This window comes from Condylura cristata, unplaced genomic scaffold (genome assembly GCF_000260355.1).
Source record: "Condylura cristata isolate star-nosed mole 26May11 unplaced genomic scaffold, ConCri1.0 scaffold00004, whole genome shotgun sequence".
Lineage (NCBI taxonomy): Eukaryota > Metazoa > Chordata > Mammalia > Eulipotyphla > Talpidae > Condylura > Condylura cristata.
Window position 1 is genome coordinate 14,961,366 of NW_004567105.1, and position 1,215 is coordinate 14,962,580.

General features: G+C 57.6%; 1 protein-coding gene across 1 annotated transcript in view; it reads right to left on the minus strand.

The window, feature by feature from the left end:
* AMDHD1 (amidohydrolase domain containing 1) overlaps window positions 1-1,206 on the minus strand; it is an 18,162-nt gene extending 16,956 nt beyond the window's left edge. Inside the window, exon 1 of the mRNA XM_004675795.2 lies at window positions 1,014-1,206. Within this exon, the coding sequence (XP_004675852.1) occupies window positions 1,014-1,150 (137 nt within the window). The 5' untranslated portion in view covers window positions 1,151-1,206. The remainder of the gene's footprint in view (window positions 1-1,013) is intronic.
* Window positions 1,207-1,215: the final 9 nt, after the last annotated feature.

Genomic DNA, 1,215 nt, shown 5'->3' on the forward strand with positions numbered 1-1,215 from the left:
CCATGGCTTTGGCAAACTCAGCTGCACACCTTACCCTGCTTTGCTCTGATCTCACTGTAGAATCATGATCTTTCCATGCATCTTAAGACCGTGTAATAGATTCAAACCTTAACCCCACAGTTCCATCCCGATAAGCCAACACCCTCCTCTCTATTTTCCTATTGTACCTGGCTTGCCTGTGAACAAAAATATAGAGACACTGTCCTGGAACCCAAGACATCATGTTAGAGGTATTAATTTTTATATACTACTTTGGCTCTCCCCCCCCCCAACCCCCTAGTATTTTCTTATCGGTATAAACAATTGTGCGATGTTGTGAACTGATTTGAACAAAACACCGCGAATGTTTCTAGCCCTCTGTTCATTAAACACAAACCAAGCCGAGTTCTTACACAACGCTCAGCAGCAGCCTGGTGGGCTGAGTCTGGCTCATCTTAAGCAATCCCGGCGACCTGGACTTTCCGATTCAAACCCGCGTCCAGCTCTCGTTCCCACCCCAGGTCCGCCCTCCCAGACTGCCTGTTCTCTTATTCACACTTAGCAGAAAGCACAGCAGGTTCAATGAAAATGACTGGAAAAGTCCAACAGTGGATCCATCTCCTTTCCTACACCACCACACCCCCTCTCACCATCACCCCCTCCACTTTCCGCTCGTCCAGCTTTAGTGTAGAAACTGAGGGCGCTGGAGAAGGGTTTTTTGAATATTCAGGTCTCTGAACACCCACAGAGTCAAAATCTCGTCGTAGAAGATGGAGAGTGCTGGGGAGAGGGGGCGGGGGGAAATCACTGACGCCCTGGGATGCGGGACGCTCAGGTTACCCGCACAAGTGTCCCGTCGGGGGGTTCGCCGCGTTCGTTGGCGGGAAGAGCCCCGCAAAGCAAACGCGTCAGCGTCCGGCCAAAGGCCGCCTGCGGGCGTCTCCCTGCAGCCCGAGAGCGTTGACCTGCTCCCTAGCTCGGCGCCCGGCTCAGGGGTCCGGGACCCACCCGCGCCCGAGCGCGCCGCCACTTACGTGCCCACCACCAGGCTGGCGCCCTCCAGCACCGCCAGGCTGCGCAGCGCGTCCCGCGCCAGGAAGCGTTCCCCGCGGGCGCACACCAGCACCACTTGCCGCGCGTTCTCCAGCAGAAGGCGGTGGCCGCCGGCCATGTCGCCGCGCGCCGCGGGGCTCGAGGAGGCCAGCGTGCACCGCTAGCAACCCGGCGGCGGTGCAG